The following is a 15105-nucleotide window of genomic DNA, read 5'->3' as shown; positions in this document are numbered from 1 at the left end:
AAGTGGAAAATTGTTGAGAACTTGCCAGTTCAGAACAGCTTCTTCAGATCTGGGAACTAAAGTGTTAGGCTTTAGTCTTGTCAGTTATCAAGCTATCAGCATGCTAGCTGTAAGTCTGAGCATTGGTCTTCTTCATTGCCTACCTTGAGGCATCTATTTTCATTATTCTATGTTCAATTACCATCCTTTATCCTCCTTTGTTGGTCACTTTCTATTTACTGGTAAGCCCAGTTTTTCCAGACCCACCCTACTCTAGAGCAAATCTTTTTCTCAACAATTTTTTTTTAACAACTCCTTTAGGTTAAAGCTCAAAGAATCTTCCAAGTATGTGTATAAAACATGTGACTATGCCTGCAACATGACAGATTTTTCTATTCCTGCATGTTAGTGTGCTCAAACACTGACTACTGTGCTCAGTTCATTATCTCTCATGTGCACAACATGACATAATCTGTCCACTCAATGTCACAGCCTTTTTTCTTACTGACTATGTAGAATTCCCTGCATTACATAAAAATCTGATAAATCAGAAGCATCTTGAAGTATGTAGGGAACTTCTGTCTCCTGGCTTGTAGAAAAAGAGGTAGTAGAAATGGTGTATCAACCAAGAAGAGCCTACTGGTGTTTGAGGCTTGCCAGGCAGTAAGTAAGCAGGCTTTCAAGCCTGGAGAAACTGCTGCTAGCAAATGCTGCCAAGTTACCTGTTATGTATTATCTTCAGAATTAGCAGACAGGATGGAAATCTGAGTTCTCTTCCCACCTTGAGTGGTCAATTCCCATCTCTGATCTCATTTTCAAACCATACTGGCTGATGTATAGTAAAAGAGCCTGTATCATGACCTGCTTACAAAGCTGTGGCTGCACTCCTGTATGTTAGCCGTGGTCTCTTGGACAAGCAAAGATTTGGCTAGATATTACCTACCTCCGACCTTTACCTCCTACCTTCAATTTGATTAATTCTCCTGTTTCTTCTCCTAAATAATTTTTCAGTTTTACTGATCTAGATTGCTATTTTTGTTTCACACAGAAAGCTGGCATTATTGACAATGAGACGGAAAATAATTACATATTGACATTTATTAGAAATCTTTTGGATGGGAGGGAATCTTGCTGATTGTGCTATATATTTAGTGGCACGAGGACATTCAATTGCTAAAACTAAAAGTTGCCATTCCACATAGAAGGCATATATATTTTTCTTCATCCTTGTATTAGTAAATTTATGCTGATACTCATTTTTTTCATTTTCCTTTAATCCTCTGGTTTCTGATGGCCTGAACCATCTGATGGTTCTGATGGTTCATATGAAGGACAAATCAACAAGCTGACTTCCACTTATATTTCTAGACTCTAAAATTAGATGAACTAGGTGTAAATGGGATGCCAAAGCTCTGTAGGCACAGATCACTCTTGCCAGGACTAAGGGTCCTAGCTTATCTGCCATAGCTGTAGTATGCTCACTAATTTCTGCATGTTACAAAATCACAGAGAGAGAGCTCACCCTTTCTCACTTTCCATTACCCAGGAGATAATGGCTGAACCCAGCTTGAACACCCAGCAGCTAAGGAGTGTTTTCCTCATTTTGCAAATGTGACTGTAATGAAGCAGAGGCAGAGCAGCTTTCTCCAGCTCACATCACAGAATCACAGAATGGTGGGGGTTGGAAGGGACCTCTAGAGATCATCAAGTCCAACCCCCCTGCCAAAGCATCTCCCTAGACCTGGTTGCACAGGTAGGCGTCCAGGTGGGTTTTGAATGCCTCCAGAGAAGGAAACCAGGTCTTTGACATTGCTTGTGGAAGAGATATTTAATTTCTAATCAGTAAGCTCCAAAAAAGCAAAGGGGCTGCACTTCAGAGGTTAGTAACTACAGAGAGATAGCAAATTCACCAAGTATTAAAAGCTTTCAGATTCTCAGAGATGAAAGGAATGGTATCAGCCTAAGATCATTATCATGTAATTGCACTCATGCCTTTCAGAAAGCATAGCTAGAGCAGTAATTAGCATCTCCTTCTTTTACAGCTGTATCAGACAGAAACATAAAGATAGTGTAATATGCTACTCACAAGCTATACTGTCTTGTTAACTTCCTCACACGAGAAACTTTAATTTCCTGCTTTTCTGTAGGGCCAGATGATGGCGTAGTTTCAGGTCTCACTGGAGCTGGACTTCTAAAAATAACAAGAAAAATATATGTGACACAGTCTTTATTTAAACTACTTCAGGCATGTTAACGAAGTTCTAACTCATCAACACATGTTTATCTCGCAAATTGGCAAGTGCTTGTTGAAGTTCATCCTTTTGTTCCATTTATAGCCCACAGGCCAGTGTGCATGAACAGAAAAGGACATGTGAATCCACTCTCCTGTGCACTGCATGCCTTTTATAAAAGCAGTGACTGATTAAAAATACAGAACCTATGTAAGAGCCCATGTGGAAGCGCTGCTGTTTCCAAAAGTCAACATTTTAATAATGGCCCAGCTATTCAGTCATGTCAGAAATATTTTTACCCAAAAAGCCTTTAGCAAAAATTAATTTTATGGATTGCAAAACCTGTTCTGCTTTAAATAGGATAACGTTTAATTTTGGGTAAAAAACTGTATTGGAAAGAACAGTTCAAGGGAAATGAACTAATGGATTTGATCCAAAAGAATATACTTATTAGAAATAAATGCAAAATTGAGACTGTTTCAGATGCTCATGAATATGAAACACAACTGCAGAGCTCCAGTAAAGAACATAAATGGGAATGAGGAGACTCATCTAAAAGGATCTGCTCCTCAAGCATTTATTCTTAGAGTTAAGTGAGACTTGGAGACGAGTTCTTCATGACCTTGGGAAGAAACATTTTCAGTCATGAGCTTAAGTGACATGAAGAGAGAAATGAATTTAAAACTACTCTTACTTGAAGCAACATCATATTATGATGTAATATACTGCATGTGTATTAAAAATGCTATAAACACAATAAACATGCCAAATATTGAAGGAATAAACTGAATTACTTGATTGATAAATAACACATGGGCTGTTTCTTGCAGTCTACTCTGAAGTCAGACACTATATTAAGTACTTAAGTAGGCCTACTGATTGCCAGTGGGACTACTCCTGCACTAAGGAACATACCACATCTGGCAGAAGTCATTCAACCTTGTCTCAAAAATTATATGTTTGCAATGAATTTTCTGAGCCCACTTGTAAATCAGACTTGTAAAGTCATAATAAGATAAGCACATAATCTTCAAAATTGCATTTCCCACTGATGCCCTTGTGGGTTTTAAAATACATAAATTATCTGACAACTTCTGAACCTGTTGTCCAGCTACAACAGAACACATAAGGAAGGCATAGCCTTCAGACTATATTTTCTGCTTTCCTATGTGTTTCTTTGTCATTGCACACAGACTGTAAGCTGGAAGAATTCTGTGAGTGTACTAAGGACACACAATCATATAGTTCCACTTCTCGTGCAAAAACTTTGGTTAAGTGTTCTTCTGCTTCTTGATCCCATTAATTTCAAGAAGCCAGTACAGACTGCAACACAATTCAGATCTCATTAGAATGACAGAATTGTAGAATCCTGAGAGGTGGAAGGGGCTTCTGAGGGTCATCTCCTCCAACTTCCCTGCAGTGAGCAAGGATACCACAGCTAGATCAGGTTGCCCAGGGCTTGATCCAGCCTCGCCCATTCCTCGCCCATTCCCAGGAATGGGGCATCCACCACATCACTAGGTAGCCTGTTCCAGTGCCTTACCACCCTCACTGTAGACTTTTTCCTTATATCTACCCTAAATCTACCCTCTTTGAGCTCATTCCCTGCCAGAGTCAGGGTCAGCCATTAATATCTGAGATTTACAATAAGATTAATGAAGAATAACCCAGTCTGATTTTCACACTCTGTACCGAGTTTCCTAGGCTGGCAATTAGAGGGTCAAAAAAGCCCAAACCACCTTCTCTAAAAAATCTCAAAGTCAATACAACTCATTTGGAAATCTGTAAATCTATATCATGATGGAAGCCCCTGACAACATTTTCAAGTCAGGCTTTCAGAATGGAAGATTGCTCTAGCTAGACTGCTTTGCAGACAGCTCATGCTAAACAAAAAGTAGCTTTTGACAACTGAAAAAAATGCAGGCTACATTTATCAGAGTGATTTTCAGTTCAAGTTCTGACGTAAGTAGGATAAACAAGTGAAGACCTTTTTTAATGACTGAATCTGATGGTCAAATCCTCAAGGGGTACGGTGCAAATGTGTGTAATTCCACTATTTTCAGCTCACAAGTTCAGAAATATATCAGATAAAATCCTTGCCTGGAGTGACCAGTTCATACAATTCTTCAGTACCTTTCTATGATGACAGTTTCAAAGGCTAAACCTCTCCATCAGCTAAAGGAAGCAGGAGTAAAAACAGTGATATCAACTACACTGAAATATGTGCTTAAAAATTATAATGAGCAATGCACTCATACTTTCAAAGGACTCAGGAAACAGCACAGTAACAAATCTATTTCTTGCTCACTGCCACTCCAAATTTCTGAAGACAGCATTACAATCTGTGATGAAAGTAAACCAGATACTTTAATAGAAATGAAAAATTGAAATGATCATTTCAGTTCCTTCAGAAAGGTTCATTTTACAAAGTCTGTAGACCTCCTTTCATTCTCTTGGTTTATAGTCTTTAAAAAGGGAAGGAAGTGGGACTTTTGAAGCGGTTATCTAAGCCCTCAAATTCAGGTTTTTTTTCTTTAAAAAAAATTGTGCCATTTTGTAGCAAAGGCAGTTTATAATAGTTTCAAAGAAACAGGGAGGAAATTGATTTAAATTCATGAAAGGTTTCAACGTTTTATGTCCGATTTTCCCTTATGAAAAAGTTCCAATGAAACATTTCACTCAGCCGTGATTAAAGGTGATGAAGAACCAAAAGACCTATTCTCTAATCCAAAAAACTTCTTATCTTCCTTTGAAAGCTGTGTATGTTCAAAGATCAAGAAAATGCCAAGATACAACACCACAGGACACACCTTCTTTTTAAGCAATTGCAACTAGTCAGATAAACTTTACTTGTGTTTTATATCACACCAGTGAAGTATCCCACTCACTTATCCTGCGAAAACAATACAATTTTAAGAGTAAACACTTCTCTCTCTCTGTAAAATTTTGAAGTCATTTTCTGTTTGAGGCTGGATGCAGCAACTACCTGCTGATGATATTTATCAGGCCTCTGGGAGAGACCTAAGTACCATTTAATGGCACATTTCAAGCAGCTGCAGGTTAGCGGGTACATACGTTGATGTGACCTTGGAACTAAAAGGAGCAGTGGCAATGCCTCCATCCAAGGATGTTGGCTGAACTTAGTCTACCATAAGCACGACATGTAATGTTAGTCTGGTTCTACCCAGTGCAGAGATTGATTCTCACCCTCATTAAAACCCTGCTAGTGTAGCTCTTCCAACACCAGCCTAAAAATCCTTGACAACTCCATTTTCATCTCCATGGTGCATTTTCCCTAAATGCACTTCCACAATTCCAAACCATTGCTACCCCAACTTCAGACATCAGATGAAAGAAGTGCTGAGCTTGATCTATCACACTGGTATTCCTGAAAAAGAAGCAGCTATAAAGCAGAATGACTTCTATTGTTATCTTTTGAATTCTACAGCCAGAATCTATTATCTTAAATGAAAAGGTGGGCTTCATGAAGAGAAATCTTGCTGTAATTTTGCCTATTTAAAAAGAATCATAATGTGCAATATGACCATTTGTAGTGTATGGCCCCATATGTAGTAAATTCTGCAAGCCTGAAGAAAACCTGAAATGCTGGAGTTGAAGATGACATAGACTTCAAAGGAAAAAAAGTGTAGTATATTATAATTCCTTTATAATGTTCAATTTCAGTGTCATTAATTCATAAGCATCTTTTTCCTCTGTAACAGTATCTAACCACGAGAGCATAAAAATGAAGGCACTGAACTAAGATGGAGTTACTAATGACTTGGCACCTCACATAGAAACATATCACCTCCTGGTGAGAATAACACTAACAGGACTGATGTCAGCGTGCAGCAGTAACTACCTCTGCACTGAGAGCCCCAGCACATCAAGCCTTGCTGAACCAACTAAGTCCTAAAGAGAGACCCCCAAAACAGGGCTGCCGAGAAATTCAAAAAAGGAGCCTTCAGCAAAGCCACAGAGACCAAAATTCTTCAAGTCAAGAGGCAGAGGTTAACAGTTCCATGGTTTATAAGGATACAGATGCCTGCATGAAGGCTAACTTGTATTTGCATGCTAATTTATGGGAAAAATAAAATACTGGTCGATTTTTGCCTTCAAAGATTCCTTTGAGTGATAACACTGCTGTGAAATCTTGAGGAGAGAAAAGATGGATAAATAAAGAGGAAAAATATTTGATAGGTGCCTTCTCTTGTATATCAATGACATAGCCTGAAAAGCAAAGCAAACATACATGAACACACAAATCTTTTCTCAGTCTGCACTCTAAGGGTTTCACACAGTTCTTTCTTTTCCAAAGCTATGACTGAAGCTAAAAAACAAAAATGTGTCCTTTCACTCTGACAGGCCAGCTTTTTCCAGAATAAATGTTTAGCCCCCAAGAAGATTGTCAGGACATTTGAAAGCTATTCTCAGCATCGAATTTTCAGAATCAAGCTTTTTTTAATTTTATTTTATTTTTGTATCTTGACTGGGATATTTAGTCAATTTTACCTTATCTGGAAGGTCTGAGTACTACTCCTTTCTCTGTAGATCTGAGATCAAGAATATAGTTCATCAGCATCTGACCTCAGGCAACAAGACAGAGGTCTTTAATATCTGCAGTGAAGTCAAAGTACATATGTAGGTGCCCTATCTGCAGTCATTAATGCAGACTGGCAGGCAAGTGGTATGCAAGAGTTCAACCTGAATTATGAAATTAATGCAGAAATTACTGGTTGAGTTCCTTGTTCTGTCTTGTAAAGCATCAGAGTAGCTGATGCATTAAGATGTCTACTGGGGTGAGGCCAAGGTAATGTGCATTTAGCTACTTAGTTTGGGTTTGGTAAAGCTGGTTGAAATTTCTCAGTTGTAAAATTACTTTTTCTTTTTTTTTTTTTTTAAGATGGAGGTTGAATGAAGAAATCAGCTTTTTAAAACAATTGATTTTTGTTAAGAAAAAGTCAATATGTATATATAACATTTTTAGTTTTCCAAGAATATTTCATAATATATTTAAGAGATATTTATTTTTAATAAAAGAATATATTTTCAACTCTGCCTCACTGAATTAAGTTCATTGTGATGCTGTGAAAACAAAATCTGCTTGGATTCACGGAAGTCCATGTCAGGGAAAACCAAACTCATAATTTTTTATCATTTTCATTTTTGGCCTAAGTGTTCTTTTGTACACATCCATTTGTTAAGGGAAATTAATTCTTTGACTTGAGAACAGAAGTTGCCCATAACTGTCCACATGATTTGCATACTCTTAGCTTCCAAATGCCAGCATGGACATCTTCTACCACAGCTATCATTGGATGACCTAGAACTTCAGCTCTGTGATGTTTAGAAGCTATCTATTTAGAAACTATCCACGATCAAAGCCCTGGTCTTACAGACCTGGAGTCAGTTGACAGTTCTGTTAAGACTTGCTATTAGATATAGTGACCAACAGAGCTTTGTGGACCACAGCTGGACTACGAAATTCCTAAACAACATTTGTTATTTTGGGTCTTGAATAGAAAGGGAAAAGTATAAAGTGAAAAGCACAAGAAGGCCCAATACCTGTTGTGACACATTGCCCTTGATGATACATGTACGTTATATATAAGAAATACCATCTGTCCAGAAAGAAAAGGCATAGGACATAGCCACATCATGCTGAAAAGCTGCAAATCTCATAGCTGTAGTGCACACGAGAAGCATGAGCCCTGGCAGAGAAATCTCATTCTGACAATTTGCATGAGCAAAGCTTACCCTGCACTGAAGAGTGCTTAAGACTACTTCTCCTCATTCATCTGTAGCTTGTACAACTTGATTTAATTTAATATTTTCCACCCTTTTTTTCTGGTGTGCAACATCATCAAGCTGTGAGATAGCATTTAATTTTATATTACATGTTGAGCAGCTCCTAATGTAATTAGTCTTAATGTAACTGCATAATTTGGTTTTGGATGGAAAGATTTACAAAAAAATTAGAATAAATGAATGCACAAAGCACCAGCTGGTGCTTTATACCTATTCCCACAATCCTATGCAATCCTATGAAAGATGAGATAATTTGGATAACAAGGATCAACAAAAAGTGATGCAGCAGTTGGCCTAAACAGAAAGAAATCTACAGACAAATCCTGAACCATGTGGGATGTAAAGCATGCCAGCGCTGGTAACAAACGTTATAAGGGAGAACAAACATTGCAGTCCATAAATGTACCACATGGTGCACAGTAGCAAGTCACAACAGTGACGACTGTCCTAGTTGATGAGAAAATGAGAGGACTTCAGATGAAGAAGGCCCTTTGTTGACAACTTGGGCACCTCCCTGAGAAACATAGGAGCTTGCATTTAAGTGTGTGATCAGTACTTTGCATGAGAGGCTGCATAACCTTCAGCCTTGTAAGTTTTCAAAAGTCAGCAATACAAAACTGCAGTTGACCTGATCTTGTGCTGGTGATGGTCCTGTTTTGAACAGGAAGCTGGATTAGATGGCCTCCAACCAACAGTTCCACAATTCTATGATAATGAACTTAAACTTCTCAGGAAAAAAAAAAAAGTTAACTATTATTTGATTTTTCAAAAACTAACTTCAAAAGAATGCATCTTTAGCTCTTTTAACATCTGGATAGTCTTGTAACAGTAAACAACTACTTGCAAGACTAATGTTTTACAGATAATGAAGAAGGTGTATTTGCTTTTACCTTCTCTTGAAGACCTTCAACCACATCACCAGAATGAGAGACATAACATGTCTGAACTTCCCTGAACTACAAGTAACCATGAATAAAAAGTACATTATCAGCAAATCCTGTCACTGGGATTTACGTCTTACACACTGACTTCAATGTTTATCAAACTTTGCTCAACTTCAGCCATCTTTGCTAACATTTTCACTGTCTGAAATGTCCCAAGATGAAAGTTAAGCTTGGCAAACAGTCTATGTATGATGAGAGTTGGTATTTTGATCTGTTCCAAAGTATCAGCAATTCCTAACATCTGTACTAATGAGTGGACCAGAGTGATACCAGGAATTACATTTAGCCATTTGAAGAAGATAACAAAACAAGAGATATGTAGACCTTTAAGTTAAATAGAGCCAGTCTCTGTGAATTCACACATACACAGTATAGGAGTATCCAGGTGGTTATAGCCAGAGAGAAAAATAGATACGTAAAAGAGTTTTCAGACACTGACCTTGGGGAAGTTGTATGGATTGTTCTTCTGTCTGGCAAAGCACTGAACAAGGGAAGGAATCATGAAAAGAATTCTCTTAATGAGGTTCTGTGGATAGTCATATGTTTATTGCATTTAACAGATGAAGTAGACTGGCAATTAAGTGGAAAAATTATCAAAAGTATGTTCAGTAGGTTATCTCTCTAGCAGCTTATCCTTTTACTATGAAGTAGGTGAGGTTTATAAAAAGGTGAAGAGGTAACTATGTGATTCACATTCCCTTGATAATATTACGAGTGAGAAACCTCACAAGATGGGACAGGCTCTGATCAAGAGGAGACTGTGACCAGAGCTAGCAATCAAGTGGGTGACAACAATTTTTATTTTTATATTCTCTACAATATTTACATAGGTTATACAAACTTCCTGGCAGATAGCCTGAACCCCGATCAGTCAAGACTAAGAGAATCAAATAATAAAATCCAATTGGAGGAAGGTGATAAGAGCCTTGCCAAAACTATACATAAGAATCCGCAGTAATCTCTGAGCTGACATAAATTAGGTATCAGGGAATTCCCCCTGAGCACTTCCCCTTTGATCTGGACACCTAGTTAGATGGCTGAGTGCAGGGAATTTACCAACAGACAAGGCAGTACCTTTGATACTTCCTCAAAATCCCTTCTGGCCCAATCAATATCACAATAGATCTCCCTCTAACAACACTAAAGAAGAAAATGTTCTGTCAGAAAGGCTTTTCTAGCTCTCATGGAAGACAAGTTCCTCTTGTTGGTATATAAAAGTGACTGACAAGATCATTGCATTCCTTTACCTGGGGAGCTGCACACTGCACCCTTCCCATAGGGTGTTGTTCTCTCAATGACTTTTCCAAATTGCTGAATTTCTAAGAGCATACAGAATTCATCACTTCAGAGTCTGTGAGATACCACAGCTAATTCTTAGCCTTCCCAATTCTATGGAGTAATTGCAGCTAGAGAATATGGGCTGGAGGCATTTATTTGCTCATCAAATTTGCTCCAGACTTGAAGGAGTAAAATGAGATTGTATTTAACTCTCATATACAGGACATCCCAAAAGAGAAACTATTAAAAAAAATCACTGGAAAAGGACTGGCACTGCTAATTCTATACTAGACCAGTGTTCACACAAGTGCATTTTTGCTACCTGACCTGCCCTCACTATGCAAGGTGGTAATTACAAACAAGCTGCATTTCTTCCTGAATGATGTAGGCAGTATATAAATTTAAATAAATGAAAGTGTGTAAATAAATAATCCATTTTCCATGTGTTTCTTCTTTTATATAATACAGCATTATGCTCTGTCTTGCCCAGATTTTTTATGTTCCAGCTGTAGCTGAACTGTATTTCACTTTAAGTATTATTTGGGTGTCTGTTACAAAAGACCTGTGGTAAGGACAATTCTAACTCTTCTTGGCAGGATTTGTGTCTTATCAAGACAACTCGGGGCTCTCCTATTTAGTCTGCTCTTGAAATTCCTCTTGCATTTGTTGCTCTCATTTGACTTTGTTCAGCTATGGGTTCTGTTATGTGCAGCCTGGATGGATCCAGCTGAAGCAAGAGTGTAATTTCCCTCACTGCCACTGTCCAGATCTGCTGTCCTGCTAGGGATTATCAGCAAAGCAACAGAGCCAGCAAAGGAGATGCATGACTATGTGTCAGTGCATGGTGCACTATTTTAGCCTCAACTGCAGAATAAGGAGGGCAAAAGCTAGGACACAGCAGCATGTATTGGGTTGACTGAGTCACCAACTTTTTCCCTAACTGAATGGGAACCAGCAACTAAAAGCAAAGCATTTGATACTGTCCCCCATGACATCCTTATAAGAAAGCTAAGGATGTATGGGATAGATGAGTGGACAGTGAAGTGTGTTGAGAACTGGCAGACTGGCAGAGTGCAGAGGGTTGTCATTGGTGGTGCAGAGTCCAGTTGGAGGCCTGTGACCAGTGGTGCCCCCCAGGGGTCCGTGCTGGATCCAGTCTTGTTCAACATCTTCATCAATGACCTTGATGAGGGGATAGTGGCCACCTTCAGCAAGTTTGCTGATGGTACAAAGTTGGGAGGATTGGCTGACACGCCTGAAGGCTGTGCTGCCATTCAGCAAGACCTGGACAGGCTGGAGAGCTGGGCAGCCAGAAACTGGATGAAATTTAGCAAAAGCAAGTGTAGAGTCTCGCACCTAGGGAGGAATAATTGCATGAACCAGTACAGGCTGGGGGATGAGCTGCTGGAGAGGAGCTCTGTAGAGAGGGACCTGGGTGTCCTGGTGGACAACAGGTTGACCATGAGCCAGCAGTGTGCTCTTGCTGCCAAGAGGGCCAATGGCATTCTGGGATGCATTAAAAAGTGTGGCCAGCAGGTCAAGGGAGGTGATCCTCCTCCTCTACTTTGCCCTGGTGAGGCCTCATCTGGACTACTGTGTCCAGTTCTGGGCTTCCCAGTATAAAAAAGACAGGGATCTCTTGGAAAGAGTCCAGCACAGGGCCACAAAGATGGTGAAGGGCCTGGAGGATCTCCCCTATGAAGAAAGGCTAAGTGAACTGGGTCTGTTCAGCCTTGACAAAAGAAGACTGAGAGGGAACTTAATCCAGGTTTATAAATATCTGAGGTGTGGGGGACAAAGTGGCAAGGCCAGACTCTTTTCAGCAGTGTGTGGAGACAGGACAAAGGGGAACGGACAGAAACTGCAGCACAGGAGGTTCTGCACGAATGTGCACAAGAACTTCTTTATGGTGAGGGTGACGGAGCACTGGCACAGCTGCACAGGGGGGTTGTGGGGTCTCCTTCTCTGGAGATATTCAAGACCCGCCTGGACGCCTACCTGTGTGACCTGGTGTAGGGAGCCTGCTTTGGCAGGGGGGTTGGACTCGATGATCTCTTGAGGTCCCTTCCAACCCCTATGATTCTATGAATTTAGGGGAAAAAGAAATGCCATTTCCAGAGGAGGAGGAGCCATAAAGATGGGCAGCTTCCAAAAGTAGAAAGGAGAAAGGACTCTACCCTCTTGTGGGCCCACATCGTCCTGCAGCTTAAGCTGATGTCTACATGTTAGGTATATTACGAGGAAAATCAGGAGACAAATGTTCTACTTTCAGTCTGTGCATCTGCTGACAGAACAAATTTCTTAAGCCTTGTCCTCCTGAAAGCAGAAAAACTACTGCAATTTCAACATCAGCAGTGTTGTTTTTTTTTCCTGCCCATATGTGATCACCTAGGTATGGAATGATATGCAGCTTGCCAGCAGACAAAGAATGAGTGAATAAACTAACAGATATATGATGGCTTAGCATAAGCACAACATTCTACGCCATTCTGAGTGGCAATGCCCAACAAAATGACTGGAAACCTGCTTGTAGCAAAAATGGTTATTCTACCCATATATATGAGTAATTGCTAGATGAACCAGAACTAATTCTATGAAGAGTTATAGCAATTGTTAGCCAAATTGAGTTTGCCATGGCAGATGCTAAAATAATTGCTCAGGGGGATTGCAGGCCATATCTAAGCAGTTAAATCATTACAAGCGTAATCTTCAGACTGGCAATAGATGAGAGGACAAGGTGGTAGGAAAGAGAACATCGTTTTTTAATTGAACAAACACTACTGCCCTTCTTCCTCATGTCCTATCACCCTGTCTGTATGAAGAATTCAACACTCTTCCTCAAGCATTCACATGGATATTGTCTATAGGCACAGAAACCTAGAAGAATGTCCGCAAGGATACTTGCAAGAATAGAAATTATATTCCCTGAGGAGGGAATACACACAGAAAAACTCCTAGGTGACTTTTCTAGCTAGTATTAACAAACCCTTTACTCTATCTGTATACAATTATTAGCAAAGCAAAGGTTCTTTTTTGTCTATCCAAGTCTTCAAAATAGAGATTACTTAGGACACTGGTTGCAAATAGGTTACCAACTTACTGACTGTGTGCAGGCATGTGTATGTCCTTGCAGAACAGAGAGCCAATTGAAGGAGAAAGAGAATTGGCTAGGAAACATATTTGTTTTGCATTATGCTTCAGATTATGAATGGAGGCTGTTAAAATGAGTCTGTTTCTGAGCATTGATTACTTGTATATTTGCACCTCCAGAAGCAATAAAACAATACAATTTCATTTGGCACAACTGACCATGGAGGAAATAATGCGTGACATAAACTAGATACAAATATGAGATATGTTCACACCAGACTGCTATATACTGAGACCTTCAGAGTGGTTGTTATGAGTTCATAAGCTTGGATATATGCAAAAGAAAACAGTAAAATGAGCTTTTCAGCCAGGTTGCCAATCTTCCTCACTCTGAATAGCATGTCAGCTCACACAGCACACAAGTCATTTACAACTCAGCATGATGAAGAAGAGAATCTATCACAAAATGGGAAATAGAAAGGTCTTCCTACAGATGTTATGCAGAAGGGCAACACAGGTCAATGAGGAAAATAAGTCTTCAGTTGTCTTCCAAGCCAGGTCCTCCCAAACTCTTTTTGGAATGGACAGCAATTCAGCAAAGGGTGTGGCAAAGACAATTAGTGAAATTCATTTCTATTAAACAAAAAAACAAGTCATTGTGCAACATACATAAATAATTTTCTCATGGGTCCAGGAAAATGTTGTAATGGCCTAAAAATGGCAATGATAGAGGAGAATGAGAGATCTGAAATACCAACTAGACCTTGCAGACCCTTAGACAAAACATAAGGAAAAAAACTTCCTGCCAGGTTAGAAAGAATAGCTCTGCAGGATGTCCTGAGATGAGAGATGCGGGAAACAGAATCATAGCTCTATTACAGACAATTCAGGGACTGCCACAGAAAGCAATATCATTCTTCCTTGTGCACCTTCTTGCCTCAGCACCACCAACCATCCTCATCATCCTTCTCTCTATAGCTATTTTCACTACACAAACGTAGCACCACTGCTAGTACAAACTGATCAGAAAGCAATGTTTGAATGAAATGTTTTTGGAAGACTTGCTAATCTATCACCTAGGAAGGGTATACAGTTGGAAAAAAGAGTTGGCAGATTTTCAACATTATAGCTGTTCAGTTTTGAGTTCAAAATAACTTATTTTGCCAAACATAATTCATTAGCACCCTCAGCCAGCCTTTCCTATAAAATGTTTCAATGCCTTCTTTTAGTTGTAAGAGTCAACACTAGAAATATATACTTTAAAAAAGAGATAACTAGTGCTCTGAGATACTCAGTACACATACATATGAATACATATACAGCATGTGCATTAGCATAATCAGCTGATTAACAGTGATGATTGCAATGATAGAAACTGATAACTGAAAATGATAGACACTAAAGATGTCCAAAGTGATGGCACTACTATATGTTTAGATGCGGACAATTTCCAAATACCTGTGCTGTAACCTCCACTCTAATCACCCGCTGAAAGACAGCATACTGTGCTATTCAAATAACATTTAAATAATATTAATAATCCCCCCTCCATCCAAAGAAGAAAGACAGAAGTCCACTACTAACAGAATAAAAGTACAATCCAAAGTAGTCACTCCTGCCTGGTAAGAAATGCAAATGAGTCACTTTTTTGAAGGCTGTGCACCAAATGTTTTTTGTTTTGTTTTGTTTTTTTCCTACTAGAATACCTGCAAACAAAACCAAAAGCTATAAACATTGACATTGTTGCATAAGCTTTCCCAGGTTTGTCACTAGAC

The 15105-nt window shown here is 39.2% G+C and overlaps 1 protein-coding gene across 2 annotated transcripts in view; it reads right to left on the bottom strand.

The window, feature by feature from the left end:
- EPB41L4B (erythrocyte membrane protein band 4.1 like 4B) overlaps positions 1-15105 on the bottom strand; it is a 164410-nt gene that overhangs the window by 27420 nt on the left and 121885 nt on the right. For both annotated transcript variants that reach the window (XM_065752645.1, XM_065752647.1), the window contains one exon: positions 2066-2170. In XM_065752645.1, coding sequence (XP_065608717.1) covers positions 2066-2170 — 105 coding nt within the window. The remainder of the gene's footprint in view (positions 1-2065; positions 2171-15105) is intronic.

The sequence above is a fragment of the Cyrtonyx montezumae genome, unplaced genomic scaffold (genome assembly GCF_038088225.1).
Source record: "Cyrtonyx montezumae isolate F1298 unplaced genomic scaffold, pur_monq_1.0 scaffold_8, whole genome shotgun sequence".
NCBI lineage: Eukaryota > Metazoa > Chordata > Aves > Galliformes > Odontophoridae > Cyrtonyx > Cyrtonyx montezumae.
This window is presented reverse-complemented; position numbering and strand designations above follow the sequence as displayed.